The 22,958-nt window shown below is 39.3% G+C and overlaps 1 protein-coding gene across 1 annotated transcript; it reads left to right on the plus strand.

Moving 5' to 3' along the window:
* The first annotated feature begins 2,290 nt into the window (after positions 1-2,290).
* mmp2 (matrix metallopeptidase 2) lies at positions 2,291-18,714 on the plus strand. Its single transcript, XM_079244711.1, has 13 exons — positions 2,291-2,561; positions 2,723-2,949; positions 3,687-3,835; positions 4,349-4,477; positions 5,517-5,690; positions 6,429-6,602; positions 7,385-7,558; positions 7,837-7,992; positions 8,132-8,258; positions 13,553-13,689; positions 14,082-14,241; positions 14,522-14,631; positions 17,992-18,714. Exons 1-13 carry the CDS (start codon positions 2,409-2,411, stop codon positions 18,093-18,095), a joined length of 1,974 nt encoding a protein of 657 aa, XP_079100837.1. The 5' UTR covers positions 2,291-2,408; the 3' UTR covers positions 18,096-18,714.
* The last annotated feature ends 4,244 nt before the right edge of the window (positions 18,715-22,958 follow it).

The raw sequence follows: 22,958 nt of genomic DNA on the forward strand, positions 1-22,958 counted from the left end.
GTAACCTGGACAAAACAGCCATTAGCATCATACACGTTTCTCCCAAACACGTTGAGCTGGAGTTAAGAGGAGAATGGAGGGACTCTGATATTTGTCATTCATGACCTCGGGGCTAGCCTGCCATAGAGGGAATTTGGTTTGATGACCCATCAGAGAATCTGTCATGGTCGTTGCAAGAGCCAGAGGACCAGGGTGAAGGGAAAGGGTGACATCCAGGTTTGTGGTCTGTTCAGCTGGACGGGGGTCAATCAGTTGGCTGGAAGATCCAGAGCCAGCTGGAGAGTCATGATACGACTGGCCTTCATGTCCAGAATGTCCCATTCCCAGTAGAAAGTGGAGGCCTCACTGGCATGCTGGAGCAAGCTACTCACCCCTATAATTAATGACATGAGCTGATGTGGTGTATGAACAGGGCAAGCATGTTGCAGCTTTGCATTAAGTTGCGTTTGAAACACATAGAAAGTAGTTTAATTATTAACATTAATGGTGGTCATTCTTAATGGAAATTGCTATCAGTAAAGCCACATGTATGACTGATTTGCACTGGTGTCAGCACTGACGTACAAGTGAGCTAAAGGAGTGTAAAACACTCCATAATACCATAATTGTGTTTAAATCAGCATTCTCAGCAACATACAAACACAAATGCATGAGATGAGCTCACAATCAATTGCAACAAGACTCCTGATTTGTTAAAAAAAAAAAAAAAAAAAAGAGAGAGAAGCAATATTTCATGAAATACACACGTTTATAAAGTGCTTAAACCTAAAGCTTAAACCTTCAGCTGGGGCAAAAAAAAAGAAAACAATTTACATGCAAATCAAATTTTATCAACCCAATCTCTTTATGCCTCCTTCACTTGCGAAATTGCTTTCATATGCACAAAGGCGTTCAATTACTGTAGCTGTGCCTCAACTCTTCACATCTCAGCATTTTCTATTTGGAGAGGCAGGCCTATGTACATTTAATGGGTAGCCATTCTGTTTCCCCTGCTCTGCGAGAGATCACTGTGAGTGTGTCAGTTAGAGGAGATGGCAGCATGTATCAGTGCATGAAATAAAGCTCCGGCTCCAAAGTGACAGGCCCTGGATATTGTTGGCAAATGGATGTTAAATTTGTTCAGCAGCCACCAACAGCAGCCCCAGCTATGAAAAATTAACTGTACTCTGGCTAAAGGGAAGGGAAATTGCTTTGCTAGATATACCACAAAATCCTGTTTGTGAGCTATCCATCTGTCAGATCTCTGTGTAGGGAGAAAAGCTCTCGTTTTTTGTTTGTTTTTTTTTCTATTCAAGTCTCTGTTCAGAGTTATCTACTATTAGAGTGGAAACAAAAAGATGTCAAAGAGTGTTACAGTAAACTCCAAATCTATGCAGCAGACTGCAGCTCTGCAGACAGTTGTGCAATTGTGTGAATCTCAACCGCTTGGGCGCGGCACTTTCAATAATTTCAAATAGTACCTCAGATAAACTGCAGGTACTGGCACGATTACTAATCCCCCTGATTAGAACTCGTGAATCATCCCATAGTCAGGTTACATTTTAACCCATTCTTACAATCATTCTAATGCTTAAAGTTTCAGTATGACCAAATATTCTTGTCAAAAACCTCTCTTTTTTTATGAACATTAAAAGCTTGAATACACGTTTTCCCTTTATACTGAGTTTTTAAGTATATGTGAGTTCTACGAAGGAGAAAAAACTATCCGACTATTTTTCATGGTTCTGCTGCATGTTTTTTCCTAAACCCACTTTCCTGACTACTGAGGCAGTTTTCACATCCTGCCACCAGATGTCAACACAGTACTGCCAGTCTGCTGTTAAAACCACCTCTGGACCTTCTGCAGCCGGGTGTCGCTGTGTTTCCACAGCTGCAATCTTATGTTTAGGCTTGATGTGTCAAAACGAGTTAGTGGAATTGAGTTGACAAGAAATATGAATTTAAATTTACAGAGAAAAGTCAATACTGTAAATGCAGGGCGCAATCTAAAGGGTACACCAATGATGCTGAAATTAGCAGATGTGGAGGACAGTGGCGACACCTACTTCTGGTTAAAATGGTTCTGGTTTTTATCCACTTAAAATAATTTAGTGAGTAAATGAATCATTTTCCAGCTGGCTCACTCCAATGTTTCTTACTTAATGGCTTATTTTAGTGTGTTTTCCTATTAAGGTTGAGAAACATGAGCAGAAATGGATCACTGCGCTCCTCTTTCACAAGCTGGAGACTGCGCACAAAGTGTTGGGAGGAAGGGAAAAAAGTGCACGAGCAAGCAGAACTGAGAAAGTTCATAGAGTCGAAGTGCAGGACGTCCCGTTAAGGAGAGAGAAAAACCCTGCAGAGGCAACACAAGCTGCAGGGACCCGAAGTCAGTATTTATCCCACTGAAGACAGTCAAACTGAGAAAAATGGACTTTCCGACGATATTACGTTGTCGTCGGATTGTTCTCAAAGTGTTTTTGCTTCAGTTCATAACTTTTCAAGCAGCAAATGCTCGTCCTTCTCCTATCATCAGGTTTCCCGGAGACGACTCTCCCAAAACAGACAAAGAAGTTGCTCTGGTAAGTTTTTTTTTTGTTTGTTTTTTTATGTTTATCCCTCAGTAAACATAGCTTTTGTGTCGGAATGGCTGAGCCTGCTTTAAAGCGCAACTGTAATTTAAAGTTGACTTAAAAATGTATTTATAAATTAATAATTAGGTTGACCCTTATCTCTCTTGTAGCACTATCTCAATAAGTTTTACGGATGCCCACAAGACAGATGCAACCTTATGGTTCTCAAAGACACCCTGAAGAAAATGCAAAAGTTCTTTTCTCTGCAAGAAACTGGAGAGATTGATTCCAAAACTGTGGAGATCATGAAAAAGCCCCGCTGTGGCGTCCCAGATGTCGCCAATTATAACTTCTTCCACAGGAAACCCATGTGGCAGAAGAACGACATCACCTACAGGTCAGCCACTTTTTTTCTGGAGAAACTAAGAATTTAATGATGGAAGTGCGCGTGACTGTTGCAAATGGGTCCAGTGGGTTGCCATACTGTAATTACTTTGGATGCATGTATCACATCATGGCATAATTTATTGTTCAGATTTTCACCAGGCTTGTCTCCTCCCCGAAACAGGTCATAAATCAGCATATTTTGTATATTGTGAAATTCTATTTGCCCATGTCTGACCTTCTAAACTTGCCCAATCCTCCTTGAAACCCTCCAGTCCACCCCGCCCCCATCCAAACAGTCTAAAGTGCTTGCATCTGATGTCTTGCTAACATCAGCATTCCTACACAGTATGTGTCAGGTCTTTTGTTCTAGCTCTGATGTGGATGTAGTTTATATATAATACCAAGTTTATGCGCCTTTATCACTCCAGTCCAGTATGTTTCCAAGATAGACTGTAGGCCAAAGACAATAACAACTGGGAGATCTTACACTGTTTTCAGGAAAATGGGCTGTTGGACAGGCACAGTAGATTGTGGGTTTGTAGAAAAATGCTGTTTAAGGAAGTGGTCCAACAGATGAGTCATGTGCTATTACTGTCGAGCCTGATTTTCCAAAAGCTCCACATGCTTTGCAAAATTTAACACTGAAGGAGCCACCTTCTGATCCCACTGGTCACATCAGTAGAATTTCTCTTGATTTTACTTGTGTTTCCTGTTTTGTTTAAACCATATTTCACGTTGTCTCTGCAGAATTCTGGGTTACACCCCTGATCTGGATGAGGAAGTCATAAATGATGCTTTCTTCAGAGCCTTTAAAGTATGGAGTGATGTCACACCACTGTCTTTCACCCGCATCATGGATGGAGAGGCTGACATTATGGTTAATTTTGGCCGCAATGGTATGCAGCATGAATATCTGTACAAAATGCAGAAATACTTGCTCATTACCCAAAACTGTAGCTGTCTTTTTCAACATAAACAATATCCGAAGACTAAAACTGCTCCAGCAGTATCTATTTTATCACTCCACTAACCAGAAAACAGTTGAATAAAGGTTCACTGGCCTGCAGACTAATGGCAGAGGAACAATAACACCCATGTTTTTAGAGTGACTGTGTTCGCCGCCATCCTATATTTTAGGAGTACATCATGAAACAGAGGGAATTGTGGTCTTAACTCGGGTCATTCCAGCTAAAATAAGCACTTGACATTTGCCTGCAGTGTTGTCATATCGTTCTGTCTAGCCATAGCCGACCCTTTCAAGGACTGCTGTAATTACAGTGGAAAGCAAACAAATGCTATACTCAAACTTGATTAAATTCTTACAGAAACAAAAATATTTAATATCACTTCATGCCAAAAAAGGAATGAATCTTCATGTTTATTTTTTTGTCGTGATATTTTCTCATCAGAGCACGGAGACGGTTATCCTTTCGATGGCAAGGATGGACTTTTGGCTCATGCCTTTGCTCCAGGGCCAGGAATTGGGGGAGACTCCCACTTTGATGATGATGAGCAGTGGACTTTGGGAGAAGGCCATGGTAATGGAGAAAAATCCAAATGTGCAGTAAAATGCTCCACCATTTATTTAGCTACTGCTGATGGTGAAGTGCACTCTAACAGTTCATTGTTCTACCAGTTTGATAGAATTTGTTGTGAATGATTTATAAAACTAAATGCAACAACTGTAGCAGAGTAGAGGTTGTGTGAATTAATTGCTTTTACTGACTGAATTTATGACACTGATAATGTTAAACTGACTGTCAAATACTTTGTTTGGACTACTTTTACAACTTTTTCCAACTTTTTCTTGCAATTCATGTATGAAGCTGCTAACATCTAGAAATCAAACAAAAAGGAAAACCTCTGTTGCATGCATTTGCATTGACCCAGATAATTTAATCTGAAATATTTCTCAATATTTATATATTTTGCTTGGATTTATGAGTTGTGCAAAAACAATATATGAACCATAATACTTCTATTCAGAAATAATTAACATTATATTAACATATATTGATAATGCCTGACTGAGAAATTTTCAATTGCTACTGTTGAACAGCATTTCATATTTCTTTGGACAGTGACTGACTTGTTTATAGCTGGAAATTTGCTTTACAACATAATCTGATATATTTTTCATCTATAGTTTCTTGCTTTACTTTATTTACACACTCACTTGTGTTACCATGCAATGTTGTCTACACATTAGACCCATATGAGTTACAGTATTTACTTGTGTGAATCAGGTCTCCTATTGAAGCTATTTAAATCTTAAATCTGCCTGGGCAGATACAAAGCAAAACAGTACATAAACAATGACATTACAACACAAAAAAATACATCAATAGAATACATACTAAATGAAACAATATAATACACTGAACATTTTCAGGCAAACAGTTGTGGACCCTGAGCATACCAGCTGAAGCTTGTGACACATACATGCATGTTTTACATAATAGTCATATATTATAGATGATTATATATAAAGCTTTTTTTTTTTCTTCGTAGATCATCATGCATTCATTTCTACTGTTTATTGATTTTCTCTAAGTTCATCACATACTTCTATTACAGTGGTGAAGGTGAAGTTTGGCAATGCAGATGGAGAGTTCTGTAAGTTCCCCTTCCTGTTCATGGGCACTGAGTACAACAGCTGCACGTCTCAGGGCCGCGATGACGGCTTCCTATGGTGCTCCACCACCTACAACTTTGATGAAGATGGCAAATATGGTTTCTGCCCTCATGAATGTAAGTTTTCCAGTGGATTCCAGTTTTGTTTTGTTTTTTTGTTTTTTTTTAACACACACAACATATTTTTTGGGAGGGGGATCTTATAAGATTTATATGTTTATGACAACTCTTTACCTCATAAACACTGGTGTCAGGGCCTACTTTCCCCTTGAAAAATATTTAATAGTTTGGTGAATTGAAATTGGCAAATACTTTTTTTTTAAAAAACTTGGCAGAAAAAATGTTAGATTGTTGTTTAATTCAAAGCTTCTCTGCTGATTTTGGACAGGAATAAAGTAGGCTGAGCTGCATGCCAGGAAAAAAGTGTTGTTGTCTTCATTTGGAGTTGATTATGGAACGTTTCTTTTCCAAGTGACTGGCCCACTTTAGAAACATGAGGCATTGTCAAACATGTTGTTTATCTGTGTTATTTTGCTGTCCATGGTACTAACATTACTGTATCCCTGTTAATACTTACAGCCAAACTACACATGTACTATGTTGTTGTGTATGATGTCAACATAAGAGACGCCTGTTTGTGCTGGAGCAACCTATTCTGTTAAGATTTTTTATTGTTTAAAAAAATGTTTTTGTGGCTTTCCTTTTCATCATTACAATTGATCTTCTTGTTGGGAACATCTTTCTTGCACCACTACTCAAAGATGGTGTAATGTAATCATAGAAATGTAATCTAATGTAGTGATATTTAGTTCTCTGTGAAACCTAAATGCAGTATTTGTTTAATTCATTTTGCAGTGCTGTTCACCCTGGGTGGGAATGGAGACGGCGCTCCATGCAAATTCCCCTTCACCTTTCAGGGAGAGAAGTATGACAGCTGTACCACCGCAGGGAGAGATGACGGTTACCGTTGGTGTGCAACTACCGAAGATTATGACCGTGACACATCCTACGGCTTCTGCCCTGAAACTGGTAGGAAATGCCTTCTGCTATCCGATATGCCTCGTTACATGTCAGCAAATTTCTCTGGGATTACGTTAAAATAACACTTGCCTTCCTTTTCTACACAAATGATGTTCACATGTGTTCAAATTGGTGCATTGCCTTCAGTTTGTGTTTGTATTTGTGCTTCTATACAATAGATTTCACAGGCTGGGTGTGTATTTTGATATGCACATTGTACCTCTGCCATTGTTGGTCTACAGGAATTCTCCAGCTGGGATTTTTGGGTTCTGGTCATGCTCAGCTGAATAGCTGTGAAAGCATTTTAATGTGAAGTGGCAGGGCTTATTTTCCATTCTGTCAGTGTGACTGGTTTTAAGGTTGAGATAGAGCGGCAAATAGCGAGAGAGATGGAAAGAGAACTGTTAGATCATTTTATCGGGTTTTATTCTATTAAGAATGTAGCTTCGTTGCTGAAGTTTGTGTGAGAGCTTGTGTTGAAAAATAAACTATAAAAAAAAACAAAAACACACCCAAAATCCAGTGTTCAGATTAAAAATGATCTTTCTTTAAAAAGAAAATCAATTTGAGCAGGAGCTTTTTGGTTTGACGGCCAGTGGATTTCTTTATTGATGTTAATTTGTGTTGTGCCAGCTGCTTTCATGGTGCTGTTTTCAACGACATCCGCTCTCATTTCACAGTTCAGTTCACAGCAGACTTTAAAGAAACGTAATTGGCATACATATCAATTCAAAAGTTACAGAAGTTCACTGAACGCTTTAAAAATTTTGCCTTTGTGTTGCAATCTTCAGCAATGTCAACAGTGGGAGGGAATGCAGAGGGAAGCCCCTGTGTCTTCCCTTTCACCTTTCTGGGAGACAGCTATGACTCCTGCACAACATCTGGACGCAGCGATGGCAAGATGTGGTGCGCTACCACCAAGAGCTACGATGATGACCGCAAGTGGGGTTTCTGTCCTGACCAAGGTATGAGAGTTTTCACCAGCGGTATTGGTGGGAAGGTTTTGCTCTAGTTTTGGATGATAATTGCCAAGTGGATTGACCACAAAGAACAAAATAAGGATATTTTTTATTCATACAAACTTTAAGCTGTCGTCCAACAAGCAGAAAAAAAAAAAAAAACATCTGATGAGTTTTGGCAGTTGCAGGTGAGAATGGGAGTCATAGAAATAAATGAGCAATTTTTTACTTTGTAGACATGAAATGATGACCCATACACTGATTTAACCAAATTTTATTTTTAGGCTACAGCTTGTTCCTGGTGGCAGCCCATGAGTTTGGTCATGCACTTGGTTTGGAGCACTCTCAGGACCCTGGAGCACTAATGGCCCCTATTTACACTTTTACTAAAGACTTTAGACTGTCTCAAGATGACATCAAAGGCATCCAGGAACTCTATGGTGAGAACTAATATTCATGTCCATGTACAAAAAAAATATCTTTTTCCTATTTGTAGCAGAGGAAGACTACATTCCACTCAATGTGTAATTTATTTATGACATAATAAAAAGTGACATCGTCTGGTGAATCATACAACAGGTGTGCCAACAGACAAGCCTTTGCCGCCCACCCAGGGTCCTGTCACTCCGATGGACATCTGTAAAGAGCCAGTTGTCTTTGATGCCGTTGCACAAATTAGAGGAGAAACCTTTTTCTTCAAAGACAGGTAAATGTTTCATACAGGATACTCATTGTCCCTGCATTTGTTTTTACGTCTTGTTTCTACTCACAGTTCTGCCCCTTAAAAATCATTAACTACGAGCAAATTGAGGTAAATGCGCGCCACACATGAATTTCTGCATCAGAACAAACATTGTTAGAAGGAGTGATCAGATGGAGACATTAAATTCTTTAAACTGCCAGTTTTTATATTTATATCAGGAACAGCATTGACTCTGTCAGTAACAACAACAAAAACACATTTTTTCCTGGTTGGGTTTAAACAAAACCATCATGAATTAGGGTATTATACAAGACAGCTGCCATCATTATGGACATCGTGGACATTGCCATGGTTAAATGTAAATATAACACATTATAATAAAACCGTTATTCACTGGTTGGCTTTAGGCTATAACATCACTTGATTAAGATAAGAAATAGATTACTATATGGCTAAAATGCATACTTTTTCTAATATAACCATCACTGCTATTTAGAAAAAAGCAGTTTCATCCATCAAGTGCTGTTTCTTTCATGATCACGCGTTGAATGTAACCATAGTCCTTATATGCCTGCATGCATTCTACATGGGTACATTTTGATCAGTCTCAGTTAAAGATGTTATCTCAACAGAGTTTCTGTGAGTTTATCGATTCCAGATCAAGACAAAGCATGGAAGAAGCTCTTCAAAATCCCTGACAAGACTGAAGTTGTGACATTGTGTATTAAAGCATTGGTTTTGCCCAAGCGGCAACCTCCGGCGGTTAAAAGTGAACCCGATACGGAAGTGCATAAAACTGCAGTTCCCCCTTCATCCGCTAGGGGCTTCAAAACAGAGCAAATCCCCATAGACTCCCATGTTAAAAAGGCCAACTTCACGGCAGAAATAAACATGTTCATAGCCTGGTTCAAAAATCCATTTTCGGTTTATAGGTTAGGTTTACCTTTATGACAGCTGTGGGGGGAGTGAATTTTTTTTTTACTCACCCGTTTAAAAGTAATTTAATCTCGAAGTTCGGCATATTTAGGGGCGTGTCCTTTTGATTGACAGGTACCAATCTCCGGCTTCAAGTCAGAAGAATGTAGAACAACCGCGGTTTTTAGCCGGTTAACAACGTGACTTAGCTTTAGCCCGCTTACCTCTGTTAGCTGGTTAGCTACTGTTAGCTCCGAGTTAGCTCGGTTAGCTTTTAGCTACAGAAAGCTCGGAGTTCGCTCGATGTCAGTCATCCACAATGATGCTTACAGCCCCCCTCTCAGCTCCACCCCTTTGCCCATATTTGTATTTTCCGGGCGAGACGACACGCATGACGCTGCCAAGATGGCGATGGTAGGAACCGCCCACCGAGCTTCAATTCAGCTCTTCAGAAACCTATGGGTGACGTCACGGAGGCTCCGTCCATCTCTTTTTATACAGTCTATGGTTTTGCCACTAATTTTTCAGATTTTAAGCTGAAACTTTTGCAGACTCTTTAAGACCTTGCAGGGCCTGCCAAAGTCTGGATGAATTTCCTGTCTGTGAACCAAAGCGAACAATCACATTCAAACCCAATAGCCTGCTTTAGCTTTGTTTTTCATGTAACTTATACAAGGCAGACTCAACCAGTTATGATTCATGATAATTCCCCCACAAACAATGTCCAGTTTGACTTGACGTTTCAGTTTAATTATTGTTTCTCACACTGCAGTCTTATTCCACAAGAAGACTGCGGTCAAGAAGACTTGATGTGACAACTAGTGAAAGGAGAAAACAAATTATTCATTCAAGCAGTTACAACCAAAATAGTAAACATAGTCTGCAATCCTCTTCTCCTCTGGCGCCAGTGAATCCAAAATCTTTTAAGCTTAGTGTATGTCTACAGGCTGAGGCTGTGTAGAAGAGGAGTCTCAAGAAATGCTGTGGTTTGGTCAACAGTCTTTATGAGTCAGTGTACTTTCCCACATTTTCATCACATTTTCTTTCATCAAATCTGTGACAGACAGATTCCCCCCCGAGACAGAAACAACAGCATGGTTGAATAGAGCTGATAAAAAACAAATCATTTTGTGGTCATGTTGAAACATTTACTCTTTATAATTTTAAAGTTAAGAGTTGTATATCTGTCGCAGGCATTTTGGAAATGGGTCCAGTACAAACAGGCGAGTGGACCTCCCTACCACAGAGTCTAGACTTTCAGCTTTTCACTTTGCCTCGCTGAGAGCGTCAAGTTAGAAACGGGAAGAAACAAACCGCAGTCTTGCTCACAAATCCTGCTTTAATGCAGATTTACTTTTCACCTGGCTGTGGCTCTCATCCACACATTTGCAGTGAGCAACAGAGCAGCACAGAGACTAAGAGGGTGCTCTGCGGACCGTGAAATTTTGGCCCAGTTCTTGGAACTCAAGCCGAGCTGAAACCCAATTCTCTTCAAAGCTTTGTTGGGTTGACGATTTAGACAGACACAGAAAGCCCAACAGTCCATTTATCATCACTGCTGCTGCCCTATGACTGCTAATAATGGTGATGTACAGATGTAAACATGCCATTTAAATACCTCAACGGCATCAGTAGTTTTGGTGATCATAATCGCTGTATTTTAGATATAAAGTTGTTCGTCTTTTTTGGTTTTTACAGCTGGGCATGGGACAACTGATGTGGAAGTTGTTTTATTCCTCAGTAACTCAATTACATTTCACTGTATAAGAATTCTTTATTGCTGTTCTACTCATGTAAAATAGCCAGAAGCCAAAGTTATGTGAACGGGTCTTGGTTGCCGTAGTGATTACGATTTTATAAAAAGGTAAAAAGAAGTGGATTGATTAAGTTGCTTTCACTTGACTCAAATAAGACACCAAAACTAAGACAATGCTGCATTGCCTTTGTGGAATAAACATAATACATTATATTATGGTAATAGCCAATATGATGAATAAAACTACTGCAAGCCAATGTAAAAGAAAACAAAACTATCAAAGTATAAAGGTTATAGAAGTATATAAGTGATAGCAGGTTGTGGTAATAGCAGCGCTGACTGTAAGAACAGTTGGTTCAATGTAAATTTAGACTTTCTGCTTCATTGTCAGGACGTGTGAGGTCATATGTGTGAAGATTCGGGTCACTCTGCGATATTTTAGCTTGTGTTAGTGTTATATGACATGCATGCTTTATCCTCCCTCTGAAAAAGTGAGCAACTCTGAAAGACTGACAAGTAAAGGTGAGCTGAAAAAAATAAAAGTAGAGTTCTGTCTTGTATCTGTCTCGGACTAGTAAAGTTTCAGTATAGAACGTAATGAGTTGTCTGAAGGTTATATCGGTACTGCGTGCTGCAGAAGTTTGCTACCAGCACATTTTCATGGCTCTACAAAAAGAAAAGTGCTCTCTTGGCTCTTTGATTTAGGCTCACTCGACTTGTCCATTGTAAAAGTGGAATTTCCTTTTCTGCTGAATCAGCACATGTGTGATGTCGGACAAATCTTAACATGGTGCACTGAGTAATGCTTGTAGCTCTCCCTGAGCTCAGCATAAAAGTGTGTGTGTGTCTGTCTGGTGGCTTAAGGAAAAGGCAATTATAAAGTCTGTCTGATTGAAACAACCTGCTGATTAGATTTGTTGCAAGTAACACACTCACATGCTTGTATCCAAGCACACGGCAAGCAGATGACGTTTGCTAAATGCAGTGTAGCTTTTAAATTTCAGCCCTGCTCGAACAAACCAACCAGCTTTTAATACACTTCTACTGAAAGATTCTCTGAACAGCTTATCAGAAATAAAACATGGGAGCAAAAATGTGCATTTGTTTACAGAAAAACCAAACAAATTCTTGTTGTAATGAAAGAATCATTCCAAACAAGTTCACCTGCCTTTTGCTATCATGCTGACCACTTGATCGTTAATGTTTCACACAACTTCGTGTTGTACAATATTAACAGCAGCTACCTTGGAATGGCTAAGAAAGGCCATTCTTGCTTTATCACAGCATTTTTGCTGCTCACAACTTTCACTGCTATGATAAACATGCTGTATTTTGTTTGGCTGCTTTGGCCATTTTCACAACAAACTTTCATGGAAATCAGTCAAAATATTGAGCTGTGTTTGCACTGCAGTTTGATATTATTTTATGAATACAAAGATTTGGCAAACACGAAGCTTTCATAAACATTTAATAATTTCTTACACCTGGTCCTGAATGATGCATCGGTTTTCTGTCAATTTAAGGCAATCTTAGTCCTCCACTGTGTGTAAACATGCTGCATGGCCACAGAAGAACTGACCACAGGAGGAAAAACAGGAAAATCATTTCATTAAAAAAAAACATTAGATTAATTTAAGTCGGATACCTTTTCACAATATTATGGTCTTTATATGTAACCTGTCACTCTTGCAGTTTTCCACTGATCAGCACCAACACTAACTTATACAGCCAAGAAAATAAAAATTCACAAATTAGAAATGTTGGAATAGATCAACAACCACAAGATAAACTGATGCATATTTAAAGTATTTAAAGAGCAGAAGAAATCAGCAGTTATTTAGAATATACATAAAGAAATTTAAGATGAAAAGAATATATGGCATTAGAAAAGTTCAGAACATTAGTGCTGCTTCAGATATCTCTTAGTGTGTCTTGTGAGTCTGTCCTGTTTTCCAACCCTAAGGCTCTAATGTTTTTGCCTTTTTATTAAATATGTTCAGGAAGTCAGAAGGAGGAAAGGATGAAATCAAAGCTTTTATATGCACTGAAAACCCTCTGGATGTTGTGTGTGCTTAACAGAAACGTAGCAGGCTGACCCAAAAGAAGAGTAAAACGACAAATTTCCCAGATTGTTATTTTGGAGTGAGATGTGGCTCATTTTTATCCTGACAAACGGATTGTTTGAACATGTGTTTTTTACGTATGCTATTCAAGTTTGTTAGCTTTATTCTGGTGCTCACTGTATCATTATAGCCCTCATCCTTTACTGTTGGCAGATCTTTCCCTTTTTTTTGTTGCTAAAAAATAGGTCAGTGGAAAAGAGTTTGGGAAGCTGCTGCTGTTGTTGTGCAGCTGTGTATTGAAAATCCAGGCAAGATGGGTCTTGTTCCGCTGGCGTCTGCAGCCTTAGGCCTAACGAGAACCAGATGCTCATGAATCAGGCCATTGTGGGCTGGCTGGGCCAGTGAAGCACTTGCACTAAACCTCATAACTCACACACATTCAGACACATAACACCCCAATTTTTTTTCATCAACCTTCTCTGCTCGCCTTTCACTCTCACTCTGATTTCATCTCCAGCTCCTCTGCCTCATGATCGCTCACCTACTCATTCTTTCACTGCTAGGTTCCTGTTCAGGTCAGTCAACTTCAGAAGCAAACCCAACGGCCCTATGCTAGTGGCCACCTACTGGCCTGACCTGCCTGGCAAGATAGATGCTGCCTATGAAAACCCAGTGGAGGAGAAAACAGTCTTCTTCTCAGGTATGCAGAAGAAAGAAAGAAATGAAAGAATCGGCGAAGATCTCTATTACCATTAATGTGTTATCCTTGCAAACAGATGCATTTCTGATTAAATAAAAAGAGTTATCTCTGCTGTTTTACTATCACTTGATCAGCCAGTTCTATGTCCCGAAACATTAGGAGTAACAGGAATGTTGGCTGAGTGTTCTAGTGTGTGGTGAGACCTTCACTATTTCAACCATAGTTATTAGTGGTTTGTGATACATTCTCAGTCCTAAAATGACAGCTTTCCTGAATGCTGATGAGAGTCACATCATATAGTTGAATAAAATCTTAATTAGAAAGTCTTTTATTAAAAATACTTACTTATTGCTTTGCCCAACTGATCATCCTCTTTGGCCCATCTGTTCCAGGCAATCAGATGTGGGTTTACAAAGCCGATGAGCTGGAGAGAGGATACCCGAAGAGATTCTCCAGCCTTGATCTCCCTGCTGACTTGTCACAAATTGATGCAGCATTTAACTTTGGGAAGAATCGGAAGACTTACCTATTTTCTGAGGACAAATTCTGGAGGTAAGTAGAGGAAAACCTTATGCAAACGTTTGCAAGACTAAAGCCATTATCTGCATCACTCTGGCCTCGGCACTTGATGCCATGGCCTTTTATTGCTGTGCTGCATCTGGATTGAGTTAATGCTTGGTGAAACATAAACTTTGCTTTAAAACACAACAGAGCTAATCATCTTTACACAACATGGGATTTTATACTGTTCTAGTGCCAGGAAAAATCCTGAATGTGTATAAAACACTTGGGAAAAGATGGACATAAACTAGTCATTGATGTTTGTGCACAGATATGATGAAGACAGGAAGAAAATGGATCCTGGCTTTCCCAAACTTATTGCTGATTCCTGGAATGGTATCCCCGATGGCATTGACTCTGCCTTCAGTCTCAACGGCATTGGTAAAATCATTACCTTTTTCCTTTTTTAACATGATTTGCACAAGTGTAGAAGTGTGTGAAAGACTTGGCCTGAAGCTACGAAGAAAAGGTAGGAATTTGACAAATTAGCTCACCAAGATAAAATTTGCGTGACCAATTTTACAAACCTCCCATGTTTGGAAACTATTTTTTAAAAAGTAGCATTTGTTTCAACCACAGTTTCCATTAAGCAGTGTCATCTTGAAGCCAAGTCCTACAGCTATGCTAGCACTGCATGCCCCAGCAGAGCTTGGTTCTGCACACAACTAGCTTGTTGATAATAACTGCTGTTACTAAAGTTTAGCACAAGTTTAAACAGTGTGGCATTATCATGATAAAAATAATAAGTTCTAAAGTCCATCTGTGTCAGAGTTAATCCCTGCAAGTAGCAAGACATTTTAACTTAAAGCCTTGAATATCAACCTCATTATGAAAGTAAAGAATGGTTTGTACAAATAGAACGATACCTCAACAGCATCAGTAGTTTTGGTGATCATAATCACCGTATTTTAGATATAAAGTTGTTCCTCTTTTTTGGTTTTAACAGCTGGGCCTGCAGTAACTGATGTGGTAGTTGTTTTATTCCTCAGTAACTCAATTACATTTCACTGTACAAGGATTCTTTATTGCTGTTCTACTCATGTAAAATAGCCAGAGGCCAAAGTTATGCAAACAGGTCTTGGTTGCTGTAGAGATTATGATTTTATAAAAAGGTAAAAAGAAGTGGATTGATTAAGTTGCTTTCACTTGACTCAAGTAAGACACCAAAACTAAGACAATGCTGCATCGCCTTTGTGGAATAAACATCATACATTATATTATGGAAATAGCCAATATGATGAATAAAACTACTGCAAGCCAATGTAAAAGAAAACAAAACTATCAAAGTATAAAGGTTATAGAAGTATGTAAGTGATAGCAGGTTGTGGTAATAGCAGCGCTGACTGTAAGAACACTTGGTTTAATGTAAATTTAGACTTTCTGCTTCATTGTCAGGACGTGTGAGGTCATATGTGTGAAGATTCGGGTCACTCTGCGGTATTTTAGCTTGTGTTAGTGTTATATGACATGCATGCTTTATCCTCCCTCTGAAAAAGTGAGCAACTCTGAAAGACTGACAAGTAAAGGTGAGCTAAAAAAAAAAAAAATTGCTGTTCTAGTAACCACATTTTTCATTAAGCAGTGTCGTCTTGAAGCCAAGTCCTAGCATGCAGTGCTATGCTAGCACTGCATGCCCCAGCAGAGCTTGGTTCTGCACACAACTAGCTTGTTGATAATAACTGCTGTTATTAAAGTTTAGCACAAGTTTACACAGTGTAGCATTATCATGATAAAATAATAAGTTCTAAAGTCCAACTATGTCAGAGATAATCCCTGCAAGTAGCAAGACATTTTAACTTAAAGCCTAGAATATCAATCTTATTATGAAAGTAAAGAATGGTTTTTACAAATGGAACGATATGAAGTATATTGGTAAGTGTTGTTGTGCTGCTGGTTGAATTTTTCACTTTGACTTGCTGTTTTGATTATTGTTGCTTTCATGTTATTTAATTAAGCCTGCAACACTAATATGACTTTATTGTTGTTTCATGCTAGTACGATGCTAAAGTGTCAGCAGACTTAGTTTTGTAATTGCCAATAGTTCTGTGTCTATATAGCTGCTGCATTTTGTTACTTTAAAAAGCAGCTGGTTTGTTAGAGGATTCACACTGGAGCAAGGGTGGGCAAATCCCTGCAGCGCTGCAAGTGTTCGGAGTTTCCCTGCTGCAACTCACCTGACACACATCAGACAGAATTAGCAGACTTGTGCAGAGCTTCACATCAAATTCTGCACACGTCTGGTAATTACTCATTGATTTGAGTCAGGTGTGTTGCAGCAGGGAAACTCCGAACATTCAAGAGCTGCGGCCCTCGAAAACCGGAGTTGCCTGCCCTGCATTAGAGGGTTGGGTCTGGGAACCTGCAGGACCTGATAAAAATCTTGTAGCTGTGGTTTTCATCTGAAAACCAGTGAGATCAAAATTTAGAAAATAGCTTTTTACAGACTGGAGTTCAGTCCATGAATGTCATCACCAGAGTTTAGTTAAATCCACAGAAACCTATCTGACTGCTGTTGGAATTTTATACTTTAAACTAAAAAGCTGTCAAACTGAACCATTGTCCCAGCAGTCTTAGTGGTGTTGGGTTTTTTGTGGTAGCTCTTGTGCTTTAGTTTAACACTGCTGATTTTACATGTGCTAGTTTACTGTCTGTGGACTGCATTCCTTTTGGTAAATTGCAGGAAAATCCAGTCAGCTTTCTTAGCAAGTCTGGAACTGGGCCTTTAGCAGTAAAACCTCAGATATATTAGAATTCTGAGGGTAGTGACGCCATCTAGCTAGAGGTAAATTGTTCAGAGGAGTTGCCTGCACAAAAAATGTAAGGAAATGAACAGAAGAAAGTGAGTAGGCAAGGTAAGTTTATTTATCTAGCACAACAACAGGGTGATTTGAAGTGCTTAACAAAGACAATAAAAGATTAGAAAAAAAGAAGCATAATTTAAAAGTAAAAACAAGAAAGCAAAGGAAAAGAATTAACATTAAGTAAACAAACATGCATATTTGGAATTTAAATGAACTCAAAATAACTGAATAAAAGCGACTGAAATACAGCTGAGAACAGGAGGGTCTTTAACCTAAATAAAAAGAGTGTTTTAGCTGATCTGAGGCTTTCTTGGAGTTAGGTAGGGAGTGGTATTTGGCCTGACCATGATGGAAGACAGGACAGTCAGTGGGAGAACAGCTGCTTTATGTTGCTCACTCAGAGATTTAATTTGCAGGGAGTGAATGACACATGATGGTTTATGTTCTCTCTGCCTGCTTGGTGGAAGGCCATTGCAGATATAAATGGTGGTGATTTTTTAGTGCAGCAGCACTACTAAAGTTCTTCTGTAACAGTTACATTCAACCATGTATTCCTCAGGTAAGAGGGGGTTATGCAAATTTTCAGGTTGGGATTTTTCCATTACTGCCTTCCTAACATACACACAATCTGTAAGCATCACATAGCCTCTTAACCACACACTGCACACACACATTTATATAAAGCAAGCCTGTAACCGTCTACAGGGGTCTCTCTGTATGCACTAGGATTTGCATAATTCAGAAAGAGAGGTTCTTCTTTGCCCTCACCACAGCCTGATTGGGTATTCCGATGATTGCCACCTTGATTGAAACAGATTATTCTGTTTAATATGTTTTTATAGAGAGTTTGATTATTTTACTGTTGTGAAATGTTTTTTGTTTCTAAAGCTGGAACTTCTAAACTTTTAAATCTGCATGTCACTGCGCTTGTCTTTAACAGATTACAGCTATTTCTTCAAAGGAAACCACTATTTCAAACTAGAAGACAGCAGCTTGAAGATTGTCAAGTTGGGTGAAATCACAAAGGACTGGCTTGGTTGCTGAGCAAAGTGGCTTTCAGCAAGGTGATGATGGCCTTGTCTCACAAGGCCATCATCACAGTACTGCACACAATTTGAGGTGGCCACAGTGCACACTGTTATTCCAGTAACTCAGCACGCTTTCAGTGGGACATGTGTCCCTTCAGCCTATATAACCAGTCTCCAGCTCTGTAGAATGGCACATCAAGACCTTTTACACAGAGTGAACATATGCAACTGGATATTTGCTTTATTTCTGTTTTATTTTGTCATTTTGTAATGTTGATGAAGATATATAAAGATATGTACCCCAGTTTTATTTTTTTATTTTCATCATTTTTTAAAAATTCCGACATCAGGTATGTCCACACTGCATTGAACGCAGTGCTATTAAGTACTGTTAGATATTACCATTTTATAAAAATTTGATTCTGAAACTGTTTTCCACCTTATAGGGGAACTCATGTTAATTATGGATTTCCTCTAAGTCCATTGTAAAAAGTACAATTTTATAAATATATCAGTTTTGATTAATTTTCTCATTGTTGTGCAATACATTTGAAAAAATGACATTGCACAATGTGACCGAAAATGGTGCTTTTAGAGATAGCTTTTCGCATGTTTTCTTACATATATATATATATATATATATATATATATATATATATATATATATATATATATATATATATATATATATATACTGTGTATTTTATAATCTATGTAACTATGTCTAATAGAACTACTTTGTATCTTCTGAATATCAGAAAGTAGCAATCGCAAGCACACATTATTCTTCATTTTGGTAGCACTTTGTATAGAACTATACAAGGGAACTGCACTGTAAGGAGACCGGGTATTACCATGGCAACTCCATGTTGCATTGTTCTTCAGTAAAGGTACAGTTTAATGGCACAGGTTGCCTGTAGAGTGTAGATTTGCTGTATGATGGAATCGTGACAAGAATACTGCAGTAGAATTGTTTACTGATTTTTTTTTTATATATGTATTACATTTTATTTCTTGGGTTTTAACAGTATAGTCATTATGTGTTGTCTTGTGTTCTTTTTTATGCTTGTGCACTTTGTTACTGTCATCAATAAAGATGGTCAATAAAATGGACTTGTTATGTATGCGCATCTATTACACTGGTAAAACCATAAAAAATTACTAGAAGACTTCCTTTCAAAAAATAATTGTTCCCTAACGGATCACTGCAAAGACAATTGCATTCTCCAGCAGGCTAATTTCCTCTACTATTTGTCCTTTCTGACAGACAACCTCAGCATTGCATCTTACTTTTTGGTCTGTTATCTAGATGAACAGCTACAGTTCACCACTACCATCCCTCCATCCAGAGTGAAATCAGTGTTCTAGCTATTCTTGGTCCTTCAAAACGCTCCATAATCACATACGTATGATCATGTTCAAGATGATGTGATCATTGGATGATTCCCTGTACTTGGTCTCCTGTCCATCATCATCAGAGAGAAGACAAATTATGAGTTTATTCCCTTGCGGTGTCCCTGTGCTACTGATAACCCTCTTTGACACACAATCTCACAAACTATCATCTGTTTTATGTGACTGTGGGAGTGTCCACAGTCACCCCCACTGTGAACAGTGTATTTTTTTAAAGTTTCTCACATATCAATGCAAGCAGAATGGCATTACCCTGAATTAGATGCTGTTGCGTTACATATTATTCATGTCTTGCAATGTAAAGGCCCAATCCTGTATTCAATTAAGATTTCATCCTTAGTCACCAAATATAAGCCTTTCAAAAGAAGATGCTCTTTAAAATGTATACAATAACAGGTCAGTCAAATAACACATTGAACTTTCCATATTCCAAATTGGGAATCAGATATGTAAAAATGTTAAAACACAGATTCTTACAGCTATATAAAATGGGATTTACTAAGAAGACATGCTTACTCTGTGAAAATATGGTAAATAAACTTGTACTTGGATTGCGCTTTTCCTGTCATATTGGCCACTTTAAGCACTTTACACCAGTTGGCACATTCATCTATTCACACACATACCCCGGTAGGCACATATGGTTGACACCATGTGGACACTTCAGCGTGTAGTCAGAGAATCAATCTCCCGACTTATTGTTGAAAGACAACTGCTCTTCCTCCTGATCTAAAGCCACTCCCTATAGTATTTACCACAAAAGAGCTCAGACACCTAACTTTATGGCATCTTGCTTTGCATTCCCAATTTAACATTTTTGGGAAGCCAAATGGATAGGCAATTCAATTCAGCTTTATTTGTAAAGTACCACTTCACCACAATGTTGTCTCAGTGCACTTTAAAGACACATTAGTTCAAACCAATTCATAAATAGCCTAGCTAATGGAAACCAACTGATTGCATTTCATCTTGACTTCAGTCCAATCCCCCATCCGGAGCATGCATGTGACGACAGTGGGAAGGAAAACTCCCTTTTAAAAGGAAGAAAAACCTTCAGCAGAGCCTGGCTCAGGGAGGGCAACCATCTACTTCAACTGGTTGGAGTGGAGAGGACAGGAAAGACAGATCAACATGTACAGCAGCTTTTATTCAGGAACACCTGCTAAAAAAGGAGAAATATGTTAATGATGGCAATACTGTCAAATATTGATAATATGAGGGAAAAAGGAGCATGGTACTACTCAGTGCTTGGGGGATGCAATGCGTCCCCGTGGCTGCATAACTAATGGATACCTGTAAACCTACAGTCTGGAATATATGGAACAATGATAAATTTGATGTAAAATGTGGCTTGGTCATGGAGAGCTTTATATGTGAGAAGAATTTTAAACTATTCTGGATTGAACATGGAGCCAGTGTAGAGAGGCTAAAACTGCCGAAATATAATCTCTTATCTGCTAGTTCTCATCAGAACCCTCGCTGCAGCACTTTGGATCAGCTGGAGACTTTTTAGGGCATATTTGGGACAGCAATAAGGAATTGCAGTAATCCAATCTTGAAGTAACAAAAGCATGGACAAGTTTGTTTTTTTTTTTTGCATCTTTCTGAGACGAAATGCCCCTAACTTTTGCAATATTATGCAGTTGGAAGAAGGTGGTTCTACAAAACTGTTTTAAATGCGAGCTGAAGGACAACTCCTGGTCAAGAATAAATTCAAGGTTTCTCACAGGCACATCCCAATGTCCTGGGTACTTAAGGAGACATGTCGGCAATAAATTTAGACAAAACAAACAGAAAATTATTACTGTTGTTACTAGCTATCATCCATAATAACATTTTAATAAAATGTAAAATAAAAGAAATACTGACTTATATTGTCTTTGCCCAAAAGACTACTGGAATGGGCTCCAGCTTCCCTGCCACCCTTCATCGGACTAAGCTGTTCAGAGGATGAATGAATGAATGAATGAATAAATGAATGAATGAATAAACGAATGAATGAATGAATGAATGAACGAATGAATATACTGTTCAGTAGCAACAAAACAACTGATCCAACAACATACTTCTTGGTCATCTTTCACGAATTACTTAGAATCATGGGAGTGTTGGAGGCTACTCCTTCTGGGGACTCCATTGTTCTGCTGGGGGACTTCAATGCTCACGTGGGGAATGACAGTGAGACCTGGAGGGGGGTGATTGGGAGGCATGGTCCCCCCCCTCTGAACCCACATGGTATTTTGGACTTCTGTGCTCATCATGGATTGTTTATAACAAACACCATGTTAGAACATAAGAGTGTCCATATGTACACCTGGCATCAGGATTTCCTGGTCCGCAGTTCGATGATCGATTTTGTAGACATTGGCTCCGAATGGGCTGTGTTCCGTGCCTCTATTGTGGAGGCGGCCATAATAGAGGTCTTTGAGCTGTATTTAGTCTGGTCCCTCCCCTAGACACCTGTTTGCCATGGGTGACCCTACCACGAGCATAAAGCCCCCTACACCATATCTGCTATGAAGGAGTTTAAATATCTCGGGGTCTTGTTCACGAGTGAAGGAAGTATAGAGCGCGAGATCGACAGACGGATCGGTGCGGCGTCTGCAGTAATGCGGACTCTGTGCCGGTCTGTTGTGGTGAAGAAAGAGCTGAGCCAGAAGGCAAAGCTCTTGATTTACCAGTCAATCTACGTTCTTACTCTCACCTATGGTCATCAGCTGTGGGTCATGACTGAAAGAACGATATCTTGTATACAGGTGGTTGAAATTAGTTTCTTCCGCATGGTGGCCGGGCTCTCCCGCAGAGATAGGGTTAGGAGCTCGGTCATCCGGGAGGGGCTCAGAGTAGAGCCGCTGCTCCTCCGCATCAAGAGGAACCAGTTGAGGTGGCTCGGGCATCTGGTCAGGATGCCACCTGGACGCCTCCCTGATGAGGTGTTCCTGGCACGTCCCTCTGGGAAGAGACCCTGGAGAAGACCCAGGACACGCTGGAGGGATTATATCTCTCGGCTGACCTGGGAACGCCTTGGGATTCCTGCCCCTGCAGAGTTGGCAAATGTGGCTGGGGAGAGGGAAGTCTGGGCTTCCCTGCTTTGGCTGCTGCCCCGCAAACCGACCTTGGATAAGATGGAAGGTGACACAAGATGGATGGATGGATGGTGTTTGATCAACACTGCTTCAGTTTGCTGTTAACAGTTGTGTCAGCACTTGTTTCAACAGAGGAAATGTGGGTGAAACCCATTTATAAGGTCCCCATCCTTATGAAAGAATGGAGACCTTCTGAAATGTAAATTAAGCATCTCATGCTGTCAACAGAGCATCATGTTATGATACTGTGTACAAATTTTCTTATCATGAGAGTGTATCATGTGTAATGTCAGCATGGAAGAAGGGGAGCAGAGGAATCTCTACATTTTAAATGCAGCTTCAGTTAATGGTCTGTCAATACAACACCATTATGAGCATGG

This window comes from Telmatherina bonti, assembly GCF_933228915.1.
Source record: "Telmatherina bonti genome assembly, chromosome: 1".
NCBI classification, from domain to species: Eukaryota; Metazoa; Chordata; class Actinopteri; order Atheriniformes; family Telmatherinidae; genus Telmatherina; species Telmatherina bonti.